Genomic DNA, 15381 nt, shown 5'->3' with positions numbered 1-15381 from the left:
CATGCAACTCCAAAGGAGGAAGAGAACTTTGGTCAAAATCCCATTTTCCTACTTCTCTGGAGATGCTCTTAGTGCATGAGTTTACAAGCGCGACTCTCAATCGGACTTCCCAATTTGAACATTTTTTTTTCTAATGATTTCATGTACTGGAGACATGGTCTAAGAGCACCAAAATTTTACGAAATGGCCATCGTGAACACCACCTGATAACAAAAAGTTTGGAAATATACAAAACAAGAAACCAGGATAAAAAAAAAAGAAAATTCTTGGAAGAGAGATGATCCAAACGTGAATTTTCGCTATATTACAAAGATTACAAGTCTTTTTATTAGCTAATAGCAAGCTCTGTAGCAAGCCAGACATATTGCAAAAATAGTAGCTAGCAACAAATCATATTGCTTGAAAAGTACTTATAGCCACATCATATCACTTAACGAAGTTCTATCCTGAATTGCTTGGGCTTTGCGCTACAGTAATTACTTGTCTTTAGCATCCTGGCGGTGCCACTTCAAGTAACAGATTTAGCCTCTGCGAAAATGGGATAAACATCATGCCTTTACCAAGAGCGCGGCTTCAACCAAATCCACAGAAGAGCCTTAAAACACTCAACAGACGGCATTGATTTGCAGCTAGTTGAGCAAAATACCTGTAGTCAAGCTGGAGCTGGACCAAAAACACTAATGCATGGTGAAACAATCAACAGTTGGCACACAATTCAGCAAAACCGAAAGAATTACTAGTAACCCACCTTTGACATTATCAGCTCTCGGCATTTAGTCTCTCCATAAGGATCTTGTTCAAAAGCCCTGGGTTCGCCTTACCTTTTGATAGTTTCATTATCTGAGAATTTTTTACCATAGTATTTAGAATCATTCTGTCCACATGAAAGAATCTAAAAAATATAATCAGGAGAGAAAAAATGCTTGTCAAACTATGCAGAGTCTCATACCTGGCCGGCAAAGAAGCCTTGTAACTTAGTTCTGCCTCCACGATACTGTTCCAGCTGCTTTGGATTCTCTGCCAGCACTTTAACCACCATTTTCTCTATTTCAACTGGATCTACAATCTAACAGGATTAATAGATGAAGGAAGCATCAGCTGGCATGTAATCTATCTTGCCACATGTCTCGATATTGCTTACGTGGAAATCTTACAGTTCGGTCTAAAATCTTTCACTGCATGTATCTAATGTGTTGTCCCCCTTAAAGCTTAGGGATCCACATGGTATGTTAATAAAGAAGGGGCCAAAGGCCCAAAGGGCCTTTGAATTTCTCTCTCAATTGCAGGAAAATACACATATAGGTTTTGATGTTTACACTTGCCAATAAACTATGTCCAATTCCATAATAAGCACTTACACTTGGGTGACAATTAAAAGTAAAAATTACAGTTCATCAAACCATCATGAAAACATTGTCATTTCATAGCATAGGGGCATCAGTTGAATTCGTACATATTACCAATATTACTAGTTCTGAAGGTAGGGACAAGTTAAAATTACTAATTTATTTAACTTTACAATAAAAAACCCCTCCTTAACAGAAGAACTCCACGTGCAAAGCATGAGCAGCACTGCTAGTATGTACAAATTTCCGATAAATGTTACCTGAACTAAATCCTTTTCTTTTATCAATCCCTTGACAGTTCCACCTTTGGTCATCAGCTCAAACAGTATCTGCAAAACTTGTGCAGGAAATGTTAGAGAATAAATAGAATATTGATCGCATGCGCTCCAAAAAATGTTATGCAGAACTACCTGAACATCTTTACCAGGTCATTAATGCAACAGATTACACTTCCTCTCCCAGTCCCCACAAGAACAGCTTGAAAACTAGTACTTGTAAAAAATCATCATTTAAACTACCTTTTTTGTCTGAGCTAAGGTTCAATACCATATAACCCGTTTCATAAGGTCTGATCATTCCCTTAACTCATTCTAATGACAGTGCATGCTCAGTATGCAGGCATTTATCCTGATACCTCATGTGCCCCTTGAAATAACTTGTTTATTAAATCAGGGGAAAAGAAAAATTATACTGCAAAACGTTCCAACTGGACTCAACCCTCACGACAATACCAAAACAAGGAACAAAAAAAAAATGTATAAGCCTGACCCGTCATGTAGGAAACGGATTCATGTAGCCGACCCCAAGTGATTGGGACGTAAGGCTCGGTTTGGTTTGGTAAGCCTGACCCATCAACAGTAACCCAAACCAACTTAACACAGCTTCAATAATGTACCACTCTCCAAATGAGCTCTCTCATCCTCCGACACCAATTACCATTTGCCACCACCAGCTTTACCAAAGCACATGTCTGGGACTTTCGGTGAATATCCTTTTACTGCTTCCTAAACTACAAGATGATCAAAATGAAAAAAGAAAGAAAGAGAGGCATTAATTGGCTTCTTAGTCCTTACTGCATGTAACATCACAACCGTTTTGACCATCATAATTCACCACAAATTGAATTCTCCCCAGTTCCCTTTCCTTCCCTGCCGAAACCAACCAGCTACTGTTTTCTTCTTAACCTTAAAAGGCTTACACTAGAAATTTGACGGCTAGAACAATCAACCATCTTTCGTTTTCCTTAGTGTCAACATCAGCCAGCTCCTTCATTTTCCTAACCGATTGTTCAATCTTTTCTTGACATGGGTTTCCTCCCTTGTTATTAGATGGAACCTCAGGTTTACAATCGATTCGTCGACCTTCTTGAGAACTAGGAAACTAAAAACCTCTTACATTCATCGTCAAACAGAATTTATTTTCATGTGAACCCTTGAAAACAAAAACTTCCCTTAAACCAGACCCTTCAAACCCTTTTGAAGATTATAGCTCGATGCCACATGGCCAGAGAAGTGAGCAAGGCCGCACGGCCAGAGGAGCCACATCAGACTGCTCTTTCGCGTCGTCACTAAGCACAACAGTGTAATGCACTAAGAGAAATCTTAGAGATTTTTAGCAAAAGAAAAAATTGCTTGGAGGACGATATGTCAATTAATGTACTAATGGAACAGGAAAACATTGTAGTCAGTTGCATATACAAACCTCTTTACCAATCTTTCCACTAATTGTACCACCTTTTATTGAAGCAATCAGCTCAGCTAGCTCTTGCGGGGTAAGTTTAATCTCATTTATAGTCAATTTTTCATTTTTCATGTAGGCAGCAACATCCCCCATTATCCAATTGGCAGCAAGCTTTACATCAGCACCCTTGCCAATAGTCTCATCAAAAAAATCTGCAACCTGAAACATTCATACAGCAGGGGTGAAATAACCATCTAAGATCATTCAATACAAGTCTGCATTAACCTCTTTAAAAAGCAATGAGGCAAATTCTAATCAGGAACATGGTTTAGAAAGCTTTTCAATCTTAGGCCTCAAGACTTGACTAGATATATGCTGAAAAGTAATGCATGATTGGAGCTCACAGTGCATGGCTGGTGACGTAGCAAAAAAGAGGTTTTCAAAGATTGAAGTTCTCTTCTGTATGCTAAAAGTAGCTAAGAGAACGGAATGCCTTCTAGTGATGATCGTCAAGCAGAAACTTAAGCACTACAAAGGGGAAGTACATAACAGGATGCACAAATGCGGGATGGTGCAGGAATAAGAAGGCTGGGAGTTTTTGATAGAGCTTTGGATGTATTGCTGTGGTCCTGTGGAGGTTTACTTGCCAGAGTGACAAGTTTTCATGGAGGATGATAGTGGCAAAGTACGGTAACAGTTGGAGTGATTGGGTGATCACAGAGGATTGAAGTTCTCCTTGTAAGGGTTTGACGAAGGGGATTAGTACGGCGAGAAAGGATTGCTTCAAGATGGTGAGTTTTACGGTGGCAATCCAGGATAGGAAAGACTTCTGGAAACACAGGAACTGTGCTGAAGAGTCACCAGCTAGAGATTTTCCCGCTGTTTTCCACTTAGCAGTAGGCAGTGTGGCGAACCAGATGCGGAGGAACGATTATTGAATGTTTATGGACATTGACCTCAGAAGATCATTCGTGATAGGGAGTTGGATCTGGTTTGCATGTTGCTGGAGTTGCTTTATGGCCAAGTTGGGGTGAGTACAGGAGATGACAATGTTAGATTTGAGAGGCAAGGGGAGTATTAGTTTAGTTTCTCTTCCTTATCCTATTTGCTGTTTTGATGCTATAAGAGAACTGTGAAATTGAGAGAGACGTAGAAATTTAGGGTTATATTTCTCATACCATAAACTGAATACAACGTAAGTATGTATACAACACATTAGACTAATTATACTATGGTCCTAGAGAATGAACTAGTTACATAATAGAACAACTAATAAACTAATTACAAATAAACTCATAATAATCTAACACTCCCCCTCAAGTTGGTGTGAAGATATCAATCAAGTCTAACTTGAACACAATGGGGTGAAAACTCTTGCGACCAAGTCCTTTTGTGAATATATTAGCTAATTGATCTTCGGATCACACAAAAGGCATGCATATCAACCCCTTGCTCAGCTTCTCCTTGATGAAGTGCCTGTCAATCTCTATGTGCTTCGTTTTGTCATGTTGAACAGGATTATGAACAATGTTTATAGCAGCTTTGTTGTCACAGTAGAGTTTCATAGGACCATTATCAGAAATTCCCAAATCACGTAGCACTGTTTGGAGCCATAAGAGCTCACAAACTCCATGTGCCATAGCTTTATACTCAACTTCTGCACTAGACCTGGCAACCACTGATTGCTTCTTACTTCGCCAAGTAATTAAATTCCCCCCAAGGAAAGTACAGTAGCCAGAAGTAGAACGTTTATCATCCACAGAACCAGCCTAGTCGGCATTAGTAAATGCCTCCAACCGTAGGTGACCATGATTAGAAAACAGAATTCCTCTCCCTGGAGCAGCCTTGAGATACCTTAAGATACGGTAAACTACATTCAGATGTGAAGTACGAGAATCATGCATAAATTGGCTAACACCTACTGCATAAGTAACATCCGGTCGGGTGTGCGTGAAGTATATCAGTCGACCCACAAGCCACTGATATCTCTCCTTATTAGTGCGCTCCCCTACATCTCCATTAAGATGATGATTCGCCTCAATAGGAGAATCTGCAGGTCTACAGCTCAACATACTTGTTTCTTCCAAAAGATCAAGTATATACTTCCGTTGAGAGATAAAAATACCTTTATCAGACCTTGCCACTTCCATTCCAAGAAAATATCTTAGTGGTTCCAAATCCTTAATCTCAAATTCTTGAGCGAGACTGGACTTGGGATTAACAAACTCATTCACATCATTGCCTGTCATTATCATATCATCAACATAAATAATAAGGACAACGATTTTACCAGCACCTCCTTTGATGAACATAGTATGATCTGCATGGCTCTGTTTGTAACCAAACTTCAACATAGCCTTTGAAAACCTGTCAAACCACGCTCGAGTTGATTGCTTCAACCCATAAAGAGCCTTTTTCAATCTACACACCTTTCCCTTAGTCTCTAAGGAAGAAAATCCCAGTGGTATATCCATATACACCTCCTCCTCTAACTCACCATGAAGGAATGCATTTTTTACATCAAACTAGTGAAGAAGCTAATTCAAATTAGCAGCACAAGAAATCAAAGCCTGCACAATGTTCATCTTCGCTACTGGAGCAAACGTCTCCTCGTAGTCAATGCTATAGGTTTGAGTAAAACCCTTGTCTACAAGTCTCAAGTCTCACATTGTATCTCTCAACTGTACCGTCAGCATTCTGCTTAACAGTGAAAACCCACTTACATCCCACTGATCTCTTTCCTCTTGGAAGTGATACCAACTCCAAGTGTCATTCTTTTTCAAAGCTGTCATCTCCTCTACTATAGCTCTTTTTCACTCATATATCATGAACGCATCTTGCCAATTCTGTGGAATAGATATAGAAGAAAGAAACGAAACAAATGCATGGTATGAAAGAGATAAACGATCATAAGAGACATACTGAAAAATGGGATGTTGAGTACATGACCTAACACCTTTCCGAAGAGCAACAAGAAGATTATCAGAATCAATAATAAGAGGTTCAGAGGGAGAAGATTCATTACCAGATGAGTCAACTAAGGAGTCCGGAACTGAAACAGGGGATGGTGATTGGCAAGGTGGTAGTACACATGAAGATTGGCCTTTCTTTCCTTTCTTTTGATATGTTGCCAAAGTAGTAGGCCATTCACTGGGTCTGATACGCCCATCCACATCCACTCGTCCACCAATGTCCTATTGCACTATCAACAGACACTGGTTCCACTCCAGACTTCTCTTTCTCCCCCTCACTATAAAAGGGAAGTGACCATGACCCTTGAGTTTGAGATGTAAACACTTCTTCCTCCCTCATCTCTTCCTGACAAACATGCTGCTCCCCCTGAAGAGATGGAGTGGAGAGAGAGTAAAAAGACTATTTCTCAAAAAGTGACATCCATAGAGACAAAAAACTTTCTAGAGTGAGGATCATAACATTTATAGCCCTTCTGGGTAGGAGAATACCCAACAAAAACACACTTATGAGCTTCATGACCCAACTTGCCACCAGCAGGGTGAGAAGCATAAACAAAACACACACAACCAAAAACTCTCGAAGGAAGAGTCAGGACACGAGAACTGTTAGGAAGACACTTAATAGGAGTCTTGAAGTGGAGAACACTAGATGGCATACGGTTAATAAGATAAGTTGCAGTAAAAATTGCTTCTCCCCATAAATATTTGGGAACATTCATAGTGAACAAAAGAGAGCGAGCAACTTTAGCAAGACGATTTTTGCGTTCATCAACTCCATTTTGTTATGGAGTGTCAACACAAGTTGTCTGAAAAAGAATACCATTGTTATCTAGAAAAGCCCTAAAATTCCTATCGATATACTCTGTGCCATTGTCACTACGGAGAATTTTGATATTCGTGTCAAATTCAGTGCGCACCATTGCATGAAAAGATTTGAAACAAGAAAATACTTCACTTTTTGACTTAAGTAAATACACCCAAGTCACACGAGAATAACAGTCAATAAAAGTGACAAACCACCGAGAACCTTTAAGAGAGGTAACATGAGAAAGACCCCAAACATCAGAATGAATAACCATAAAAGCGGAGTCACTCCGTTTATTAATAGGTGCATAAAATGAACATTTATGTTTTCCAAGCTTACAGGCTTCACAAAAAAACTGACTCCTAGAATAATGCTTAATTAAAGTAGGAAAAAGTTTTACTAAAATCCCAAAAGAGGGATGACCCAATCTACGATGCCACTGATGTAACATAGAGAGAGCTGAACTCGAATCTGCTCGTAGGGCAAAACCACATGACAAGGGTAGACGAGGTGCAGACTCCAAAAAATAAATGCCACCCTGTGTTTTACCACTGCCAATCACTTTGCCCGTGTCCAATTCTTGAAAAACACAATGAGTAGGAAAAAAGGTCATTAAACAATTTGCAGAACGAGCAAGACTACTAGCAGACAGAAAGTTAGTCGCAAAGTTTGGAATATGAAGAATTGAAGAGAGGGAAATAGCGAATGGAACATTTACCTGAAATAGCAGAAAATGATCCATCTGCTATTTTGACCTTATCCTTATCAGAACAAGTAGAGTAAGAATCAAATATAGAGGAACGACCTGTCATATGATCTGAGGCACCAGAATCTATAATCCAAGGAATAGCAGAAGAGGCAGTACATGCGCTAGCTGGAATACCAGTGTGGGCAAAATAGGATGATGCGGAACCTGTTGTGGAGGTGGGAGCTGTAATAGATGGAGAATCAGCCCGTGCCATGAGGTGCTTGAGAGCTTGCATCTCCCCCTGAGAAAATCCACTAACATGATCAGAAGGTGCCTGAACTCCAGTATTGAACCCAGAATCAGGCAAGGTAGCAGCTGTGGACTCTGAAACATGAGTCTGCGCCTGAGAACACATGAAACCACGACCGCGACCACCGCGTCCATCCCCTCGCCCGCGAGGGAGACGGCCATGTAACTTCCAACAGAAATCTCTGGTATGGCCGGTGTTGTGGCAATGATCACACCGGAGTAACTCACGATCAATAGGCCCACTGCTAGCACCAGGCTGCGACTTACCACTCTGTGGAACAAGCCCACCACTAGAACCAAACTTACCTTGAGGAATGTCAACCAAAGCAGAACGATCAGAAGTAGGAGTATGCACCATAGCACTCCTCCTACTCTCCTCTTGCTGAACAATGGCATAGGTCTCTCCCAAAGACAGAAACGGAATACGACCCAACACCTGCACTCTAATTGGATCATATTCCACATCAAGGCCAGCAAGAAAGTCATAAACACGACTTTTCTTTATCCTTTTTAGCCAATTAACAGTATCCACCGCACAAACAAACTGAAACCCCTGATAATAATCAAATTCCTGTCATGCTGGGGCAATGATTTTGTTCCAATGTACGAAATCTTTTCCTCAACTCAAAACACTGTGCATCATTACCTTGTTGCGAATAGGTTTGGGCTGCAGTAGTCCAAATCTGATATGGAGTATCAAGGAGCAGCATAGTATGACGAATATCAGCTCTCATGGAGTTAAACAATCAGGTCATGACCAACGATTTCTAAGATTTAAACTTCTTAAGTTCAACAGCCTCGACAGGTGGGGTAACAGGGCCCTCAATGAACTCTAACATCCCTTTGGCCTCAATAGCTAAAGTGAAAGTGCGAGACCAAATCAAATAATTGGTACTATCCAATTTAAGATGACAAATATCTAGAGAAGAGTTGTCCAGAGTCCCTACGCGACTCAAATCATCCTTTGTATTAATGGAAGCCTTGTTTTTATCCTCTGATGAAATTTTAACAGTAGAACCACAACTCCGAATCCACAATACTTAGTCAACTCAGCAATAAACACCCCAAAACAATACTAATTGCCGCAAACCACCTCAAAATAAATATTCAGAGTGCCAAACAGTGCCAAATAAATTTTCAAATACTCCTGTTGAAAGCTCCTACCACTACAAACAATGCCAAATATGTAGATTAAAAATTCCTACCACTACCACTGTTCCAAATTAAAGAGTTCTACCGCTGAAACAATCTGTCAGAGGTCCAGCGAGTGTAGGCAAGGTCGGAACTGAACTGGGTCAGGGCTGTCGGAGGTCGTAGGTAGTCCGGCGAACTTCAGGTGTGGTCAGAAATGGCTGGAGATGCAGAGACGACATCGGGACAGGCAGATCTGGTGCGTATAAGGTCGACAAGGGTCGAATGGCGTCAGAAATAGTCGGGATCGACTGGAGTGAAGTTGCACGGCGGCGGAATGGACCACGGAGGTGCCGATGTCGGCGTCAGAAAGTGGTCAACGAGGGCAAAGGTATGGAAAAGGCGACTGGGTTCGTCAAGAAAGGCTAACGAGCACACATCAGTGTTCGTCGACGTCAGAGGCGACTGGGTTCGAACAGGTCTGGAAAAACTCGACGGTGGATGGAAGTTGCTGAGTCTCGATCGATCGGAAGGGAAAAAACGACAGGTGGGTCTCAGTTCTACCGCTTTGATACCATGTGAAATTGAGAGACGTAGAAATTTAGGGTTATATTTCTCATACCATAAACTAAATACAACGCAAGTATGTATACAACACATTAGACTAATTATACTATGGTCCTAGAGAATGAACTAGTTACATAATAGAACAACTAATAAACTAATTACAAATAAACCCATAATAATCTAACAAGAACCAATACTACCAACCTGCAGGGCTTCTTAACTTCCTCAAATGATTGATGAGTGGGAGAAAAATGATCTATCCTCTGCTATAAGCAGCCACTTCCTAGCCCCGACTCACAGCTTCTCGTCTGGTCGTCTTATTATTCTTATCGGATCCTCCTTGTTGGGAAAGAATGAACTAGGGTGTAGGATAGGGGGTAGCATACTTCAAAATCTAAGTCTTCTCTTGAAAGTTAGGCATCTGTCTTTAGTTACTTAAGACATTCTGATGTGGGCCCATTCTACTTGCATTTTGAAAGGGAATACTCTTTACAAAGCATCCCTTGAAGAGAGGCGACAAGAAGCCTTCATAAAGTAGGGCAGGGAAAAATATAAATGGCGCTTTTTTATTACTCGGTTTTGAGAGGAGCGACATGGGCAGGGTTTACGTGAAAAATCATTTTGTCGGTGGGGATACCTGCAGGAAAATTTTTGCGTTGGCAGCTGCTCCATGATGAGGTGGCATGGACAATAGCCAGTTGGAGTGGCGGAAGGGTAGGAAGGCAGAGAAGTAAGCCTTGGTCGTTGGCATCATTGTGCCTTATCAAGTCAATTTGGCTTAGTGAAATATACGATTTTTCCAAGGCAAGGAAGAACCCATCTCACTGATTAAGATCCGTTTTTGGTTACTTTATAGTTTGTGTAAGCGTCCGTGCCCCTAAGCATTGATTCTTTTCTGAACTTTGTAGATTCGGTGCAATTATAGACTGGAGGGCCATTTTGTCCCAAGTATCTCCTAATGGATAGCTTTAATAGAATATTCTTTTTCTCTAGTACGTGGATCGCATCCCCTTCACGCTTATACATACTTTTATCTTTACTGATGAAAAATTGGGAATATTTTGGGGGCAAAGTCTAAGACCTTAACTAATCAATCTGCACACACGATGTGGGAGCACTGAGAGGCAGTTGCATAAGCTAACTATCAATTTAAGTTCTCTATTTATCTTGAAAACTCAATATAAACCAACAGGGGCAATAACAGTAGTACCAATACTAGAAACAACAATGAACACCACTTACATTTATATCATTTGCTAGGAAAAGAATGTCTTGCATGCTTAGACCCATTTTCTCGTATCTTCGCCGCTTCGTTTCTGGAAGCTCAGGTAAAGAATCACGAATGCCCTCAATGAACTCCTCACTAAGAATAACTTCTGGAAGGTCGGGCTCAGGAAAATAACGATAATCAGCAAGCCCTTCCTTCTTCCTCATTGTAACTGTTTTCTAAAAGCACAATGAGGATTAATCGAACATATAAGTAGTCATGAGAAACTTATTTAAGTCCCAGTTACTATGTGACTATGTCCCATGCACTTCTACATTACTAGCATAAAAAAAGATTTAGCATTAACCTGACTGCCCTCATCCCAAAGACGTGTCTCCTGTACAATCTGATCACTCTGGCCTTCATTGTGGAGAAGCACCTGCCTCAGTATCTCAAACTCAATGGCCCTATTTATTGCTGAAAAAGAGTTCAAATTCTTCACCTCAACCTGTCAATCCAGAGTGAGCTTATTCTTAAGAACTGCCAGACTCTGTACACTCACTCCCACACGACACAAGACCCAAACAGACAAATACATACAGCTAGCAAGAAAGGATCCCTTCTTATAATGGTAAGGTATAATATCCCGTGAAAGAAGCCAGAATGAGATAGCAAATGCAGCATAGCACTTGACAGATGACTCAACTACTCAGTTGCAACCTGAAAGACATAAATTTCTGCAGATGGTGATGGAAAGATTTTTATTGAAGTTGCTCAATTGTGCTATTCTATTCTCTCATATTGGTCAAAAGGACCATGAGTACATTAGTTTATCAAAAGAAAAAAGAAAATAGTTTCGACCTTCCCAAACTTCTTAAAAGGAGAATCTTTAATAAAAATAGCACTTATCTTTTTAATTCTTAGTAGTGTGCTTTCTTTCTTCGCTAGCAATAAAATTCTCTTAACCTCTACAGGCTGCCAAGCTCATACCCACCACTTTGGTTGTCTGACTGAGATCCACCATCAATTGCAAAATCCATTGGTGTTAGAGATGGCTTCACTTAAGTCTTTATGGCATTGGACATCGCAAGCGCACTTACATTTTTTTGGAGCGGTTGCAGAGAGCCGCATTGTGTTCCCAACAATCCCTCCCTCACGATGACGCTCCTGCTATTAGAACCCATTCCTAGCTCTAATACTAGTTCCCTTGATTGCCTAGGTTATACGATTTGGTATGTTTGATCTCTCAATCAACAGCCCACATATCAACCAATCACACAAACGGAAGGCAACCAAACAAAGAACACAATGATATATGTGATAAACTGCTAAATGGGTAAAAACCCCGGGAAGGACTCAACAATTGGTACGGAGAGTGGTTGCATTGAGCGGCATTGTGTTCCCAACAACTTTCATAAGTATGCAAAACCATATTTATTGTCTTTCAGTGGCTCAAATTATGTTGACTGTTCTTCGCATTGGCATTTACTGCTACACTCCACACGTATAACTCCCATACTGCCTTAGCTCATTCTTAAATGAGTCTAATAGTGCTAATGCAGTATTAGTAGTAGCAGTAGCTACTCCAAAACAGCTCCATATAGAATTCTTACTCAAACCCCATTCGACCAAGCTGGGAACAAGATAAAAAACTAAGAGCTGCTCATGTAAAGTAAGAAACAGGAGAAAAACTGGAAAGAAGTTTTAGAACTTTAAGCTGGGTTAAGCTCTAAACTAGGAGAAAGGATTGCCATCATCTTTTACTTCAATGAGAAAACACGCACTCAGTTACCTTTGTACCAAACTCTAATTGCCCAATGGGTCGTACGGAGACATTGACATCACAACGAAGTGAACCTTCTTGCATATTACCATTGCTCACTCCCAAAAACCGGACCAACCTCTGCAATTCTGAAGCATACTCTGCAGCTTCTATTCCAGTTCTCATATCAGGTTCAGAAACGATCTCAAGCAAAGGCACCCCTGCTCTATTCAAATCAACCTGCACACAGGAATCTCTGAAATTTTTGTTATATTTGTCAATGGAAAGCCGTCTGGCAAGGAACCTATACAATAGAGTATAGTAACATCAGCACTGAACTTGATGTAGAAATCAAAGCACATCAAAACTAGTATTCTCCTGATTGAAGAAACTTGTATCCAACCAAAAAGCTTTAATTATTAGGTGGAGAGGCCCAACAAATATCTCGACGCATAAAACATTCCATCCCAAGCAATGTGGGATTCTCAAACATCTCCCCTCTAGTGCAGTTTCTTCTTGGGTTTGTCACGTATATCCTTTTAGGTCTATCATCATAGATTCATAGGGTGTGAACTAATTTTTTTTTTTTTCATATGGGTTGGAATGGGATTGACTCTCATACCAAGTTTCCCATGTATATTAAGTCATTAGCCCATGCCGTAATAATATCAACTTAACCCATAAACCAAACCCATTGCAATTGAGCGAAACGAAATCGTGAATCGTCGCAACTCCATTAACTAACTGCCAAAACAAAATCATATGTTCAACAAACTTGTCCAAATAAAATGTTCAAGACTAACTATTAACTGAACCGAAAAACAAAGGTACCTCTGAGTAACTCCCATTCCCGGTGTGCAGCAGCTTTCCAGCATCTTCTTCCATATGGACCCTGGTAATGCCAAACTTCCTATGCCCACCACCAAACTCAAGCGGAAGATCCACATCAACAAAACCCGCTGTTGCAATCGGGACATCAAACTGAGATATTTGGTAGCCTTTGGGAAGGTCTGGGTAAAAGTATTGTTTCCTATCAAACTTTGAACGTAAAGACAGTTTACAATTAAGCGCAAGGCCCAACTTCACGGCGGACTGTATGACCTTAGAGTTCAAAGCAGGCAATGCACCGGGCAAGCCCATGCAAATGGGGCAAACAGTGGTGTTTGGTTGAGACCCATAGTTGTAAGGGCAACTGCAGAAGGCCTTGGTAAGAGTAGACAGCTGTACATGGGTCTCTATACCAATTACTGCCTCGTAATCTTTCAAAGCACTGTCAAGTCTTTCGGCACGGCTTTGGGTTGAAACTTTCGATTGGGGCTGTTGCCCTTCTTGTTTTGCAGTTTGAGTTTGTGTGCTTCTCATTGTGCAATAAAGTAGACCATGATTTCTTGGCAATAACCCAAGTGGGTATAGCAAAAAAGGACGGGTTTGAATACATTTAAAGAATGTCAATGCCATCTTGCTGGTTATTCAGTCCAACTTGAAAATCAAACAATGGAGAGGCTGCAAAAATATTGTAATAAGCAATAAGAGAATATTTACACATGAAACAATCATCAGAAAGAGCCTAACCAAACTGAGGATCCGTTTGTTTGAATGCATAGGGTGCGTTTGGTAACCTTTTTAGTTTTCAGTTTTCAATTTTTAAAAAACTAGAAATAAAAACAGGTTTATGTTTTCATAAAAACAAAAACAAGAAACATGTTTGGTAATAATCTTTTTGAAAACAACAAAAACTGAAAACACAAACATGTTTGGTAATATCATTTTTGTTTTTGTGTTTGTTTTTATTCTTCAAATTGAATGAAAGAAAAAAGTTCCACACAAACAATTATCAGGTGACTCTATACTCACAAGATTATTTCATAAAAAGCAAACATCCAGCGCCAGTTTGGGAGAGATTTTGTTCAATAAAAAGTACCGTTCAGAGTTCAGACCTCACTCCGCTCAGGGATTACTTTCGCTTCGTAGAAATCCTCAATCTGGAAATAAACCTATGCTCTCTTACAAATGGGGCTGGTATTCTTCAACTAATCTACAAGAAGAACAAAGATTATTTATATACAACTGCAGAATTTGAGTTTCATAAAGAGGAACAAATATCAATGGACCAAAGACACAAACCCAATCTAGGGTCTTGCAGGAGACTGAGAGAGAGGGGAAGAGAGAGATGAGAGAGTTATGGAGAGAGAGAGAGAGAGAGCGAGAGCGAGAGGGAGGGAGTAGCGTACCAGAGAACATCGCGCGAGAGAGACAAAGGCAGAAAACTATAACTGCTTGGCATAAGGCATTGCCCAGATGCAGAGCCTCTAGTGCAGTAGAAAGGATAGCACCAGACAAAAATAGTAGTAATTGGAGTGAATTTTACCACTATTTAGCAGGGGAAACAAATAAGGATATATTTCAACATAAAAACTCCACAAAATCAAGTCTTTTTTTTTCTTTTTTTTTTTGCCTTTTTTGAAATGGGTGTGAGTTGACACTTTTGAAGTGGGGATGTTGGTTCCATGGCCCTCACAAAGCCGCTGCCTCAGAAACCCAGAAAGAATACTACCAGCAAGTAGAGAGAGAGAGAGGTACCTGTTCGCTGTTTGGTTCAAGACTTGGTGCTGGTTCTGTTTCTGATCGCACAGAAAATTGATTTATCTCTCCTGTTCTTGATAAATTATTACCTTTAGCATTTTTTTTTCATCTCTTCTCTAAAATTTCTGTTAGGCAATGGGGGGATTTGGGCTAACTTTTTAGTGACTCTTTGGCAATGTCCTTTTAGTTGATTTTACTTAATTTTAATTAAATTTTTAGGTCAAATTTTTAATTACATTGTTTGTCTCGTCTCTAATTAAATAAAGAAGGTATGAGTATAAAATTATAGACCAAATTTAAAAAACACTAAAAAAACGTCGCTAAAAGGAAC

The 15381-nt window shown here is 40.1% G+C and overlaps 1 protein-coding gene across 2 annotated transcripts; it reads right to left on the bottom strand.

Annotated features, from left to right (window-relative positions):
* Positions 1-278: 278 nt before the first annotated feature.
* On the bottom strand, positions 279-15123 carry LOC131326851 (glutamyl-tRNA(Gln) amidotransferase subunit B, chloroplastic/mitochondrial-like). 2 transcript variants are annotated; one of them, XM_058359741.1, is made up of 11 exons: positions 14699-15083; positions 14322-14502; positions 13299-13970; positions 12498-12707; positions 11073-11213; positions 10741-10944; positions 3048-3245; positions 1607-1675; positions 950-1066; positions 749-840; positions 279-677 (listed from the first exon to the last, which is right to left on the bottom strand). In XM_058359741.1, exons 3-10 carry the CDS (start codon positions 13923-13925, stop codon positions 760-762), a joined length of 1647 nt encoding a protein of 548 aa, XP_058215724.1. In that variant the 5' UTR covers positions 13926-13970; positions 14322-14502; positions 14699-15083; the 3' UTR covers positions 279-677; positions 749-759. The 2 variants fall into 2 exon arrangements, with proteins under 2 accessions (XP_058215724.1, XP_058215725.1); XM_058359742.1 differs by lacking the exon at positions 14322-14502 and having other exon boundaries at positions 279-663; positions 15048-15123.
* Between the last annotated feature and the right edge of the window lie 258 nt (positions 15124-15381).

This window comes from Rhododendron vialii, chromosome 5a, assembly GCF_030253575.1.
Source record: "Rhododendron vialii isolate Sample 1 chromosome 5a, ASM3025357v1".
In the NCBI taxonomy this organism is placed as follows: Eukaryota; Viridiplantae; Streptophyta; class Magnoliopsida; order Ericales; family Ericaceae; genus Rhododendron; species Rhododendron vialii.
This window is presented reverse-complemented; position numbering and strand designations above follow the sequence as displayed.

Coding starts and splice junctions, on each gene's coding strand:
- LOC131326851 (XM_058359742.1), bottom strand. CDS start 13,925: ATGGCATTGACATTCTTTAAATGTATTCAAACCCGTCCTTTTTTGCTA. Junction 11,214..12,497: donor AATTAGAGTTTGGTACAAAG/GTAACTGAGTGC, acceptor CTGGATTGACAG/GTTGAGGTGAAGAATTTGAA. Junction 10,945..11,072: donor TTTGGGATGAGGGCAGTCAG/GTTAATGCTAAA, acceptor TTGTGCTTTTAG/AAAACAGTTACAATGAGGAA.